Source organism: Toxotes jaculatrix, chromosome 10 (genome assembly GCF_017976425.1).
Source record: "Toxotes jaculatrix isolate fToxJac2 chromosome 10, fToxJac2.pri, whole genome shotgun sequence".
In the NCBI taxonomy this organism is placed as follows: Eukaryota; Metazoa; Chordata; class Actinopteri; family Toxotidae; genus Toxotes; species Toxotes jaculatrix.
In genome coordinates, this window is record NC_054403.1 from 23,027,650 (window position 1) to 23,030,335 (window position 2,686).

General features: G+C 41.1%; 1 protein-coding gene across 1 annotated transcript; it reads right to left on the bottom strand.

The window, feature by feature from the left end:
• Positions 1-237: 237 nt before the first annotated feature.
• Positions 238-2,428, bottom strand: spata4 (spermatogenesis associated 4). The gene is given in 6 exon segments (XM_041048521.1): positions 238-275; positions 278-325; positions 1,355-1,575; positions 1,791-1,909; positions 2,052-2,181; positions 2,328-2,428. Coding segments are annotated over 6 exon segments (657 nt in total).
• Positions 2,429-2,686: the final 258 nt, after the last annotated feature.

Consider the following 2,686-nt stretch of genomic DNA (forward strand, 5'->3'; position numbering starts at 1 on the left):
TGAAAGCAGACAATAGTTCAAACATGATGGCAGAGACACTGTAACATTACATAAACTGTAACAAACAGTGACGTAATCTGCCTCTCAAAACAAATTATACTCCAGTGAATACTTGTGTTACATAATAGTTAAAAATAGGCTTTGCTTTGAATTATTGTGGAAACCATATCAATACATCAAGTGACACACACACAACAGAATATTAAAGCATAGATATCCGTCCACTTTAGTTAATAGTTAACCAGGGAGTGTCTGACAGGCTGACGCACCTTTATCTCCTTAAAGGAAACAGCAGCTCCACTCCATGTCGAAGAGGAGCACAACTCTAGAACAGCAGAAATTGGAAAACAGAGTGGTTAAGTGTAGTTGCAATTACATTTACATCAATAAATTTAATATGTTCTGTCCAAAAGGTTTTGTGGCACCAGTGGACTTAGGAATTAAATATTACTTTTTATGTGTTCTCCTCTCAGAGAAAATGTAAAAACGAGCACTGAGCCATTACACAGATATTCTTTGTTAAAGGGAGATTTTCTGGACGCAGCTGTTGTTGAGCAGATTTTAGCATGTGTATCCACCATATTCAGCGTTACAGACTTTCTTAAAATGCTTTTGAGAAGCAGGTGATGTGCTGGCAACATGCAAGATGCATGATTTTTTTTTTTTTTTTTAAATCTAGACTTTCAAAGCAAGCAACTGAGCCTCAGCTCTTCCACCACTGAAACACGGGCAGAATAGTTGAGAGAGTAAAACAACAGTTAACTAAATGAGCTTTCTGCATTTTCAGCATTTTAACTGTCACCATTTGCCAAAAGCTTTAGAATCTGCTGCACCCAAATGATGCATTTGTGCATCCCCATCATCAGAATCAATATTCTCTGACTTGACACTTACTTGATGTGGTGCCTCCAGATGAAGGGCTGTCAAAGCTCTCATCAACCTGATTGGATGGCAAAAGATTTTTGGCTGCCAGTTGACCCAGTTTGGGCTTCACTTTAAAACGTCCTGCTGTCACCCAACCAGAGAGAGAATTGTCAGAATTGGACAAATTCTGTCACATTCAGAGAAATATGGCTTCAGAACTATGAGATGTCCTTGCCATGCTGTAGATCATGCAGATCTTATACCTAACCCAATGTTCTCAATTTAGAATGACAATAATATGTCAGGCCCTGTCAGTCCATGTGACTTGTGTTTATAACTATTGTGTCATTGTCATAACGAAGCACTGGACGTTAGTGTAAGCTGAGCTGACATACTGTAACTTAGATCACGGGACAAAAAGCTGTAATAGCAGCTTATATTTGTCCTTTCTACCCCAAATGTCTCCCTTTATCACCCCTGTTTGACTCACCAGGGTTGAGAGTCCTCTCTGCAGCTTTGTGCTCCAGGTGCCTGTGGAGGATGATTTCTGCCTTTCTCTGGTTTGTGCTGATGTCGGGTTTAGCCATAATCTCTGTTATCCTCAGGTTGTTCTTGATGGCTTTAGAGGCCGTGGAGCGGGCCACTGCGGGCAGGAGCGCCTGGTACTCTTGGTCGGTGAAGTCTGACCCTGGGCTCTCAACATCCCTGACACTGAGAAAGGAGACTCATAAAGATTAGAATTATGCAGAGGAATATGTTGTTATATCTGCATCTGCTATGAATTTGTGTCTATCATTTTCACATTGTGCATATACTTGGGTTCAAGTGCACCTTTGACAGTTGCATGAAGGTCACACTTAGATCATAAAGACAGTGAGTACCTGATAAATTTTTCAATCCGAGCCGAGCTCCCAATCATCTCTTACCTCCTGTTAGTTAAAAAGGTATAAACCTCCTGCACCAGCAGCGCAGCTGCTCCTGGTTTACAGTGAATGGTTCCGTCAACAACCTCCTTCATCAACTGCAGATTCAGCTTCTGTAAAGACTGGGGACAGTAAACAGTTTCCGTAATTATCTGAATCAAAATAAGAACTTTCTGTTTCAGATCCCTCAAGTTAATGTAGGTAAACAAAACATCATCATCGGACTTTTTTTTTTTTTGTTTGTTTATGTTTGTCTCCTCTTACTTTCTCTATCCGGCTCCAGTTCTTCTGCTTGGCAGAAAGTGATGTTCCTTTGTCATACAAATGCTCCTGGAAGTCTTGAGGGTAATAACGAGAAAATATCTCTGCCAAAAGGTAACCGCTGGAAAAATCTCTGCAAATAAAAAGTAGGGAGAACAGACAGCTCTTTGAACAATATGCTGTTTTAAAGTGTAGACACTGAGGTACAAATTATTTTGTATGTGCGTGCTGTATGTTAGTCGACAGAAGTCTGTGTTATTCATAGGACCACATCTTTACCTGCAAACATTCTTCGGGTAAAACGACAGGTCGAGGCTCTGCAGCCACTTCACGACCTCTCTCGGCAGCCCTGTTTTTTTGGGACACGGCGCGTAAGACATGCTGCTCTGAGCCTAATGAGACCGACAAACCGACACTCTGTGTCGTTGTATTACAAGTAAATTTATGAAGTCATACCATGCCTTAATTAAATAGTCAATTTTCCTCCAAGATAATCAACGAGCCGACTTGATTTGACGCACTGGACATTTTTTTGTTTATGTTTCTATGGCAACGACACACTTCTTTGTCCCGGTGCTGTGGCAGCTCACACGCTGTGATAACGGTTTGCTGCCCTCTAGTGGATGTACCATTAATCA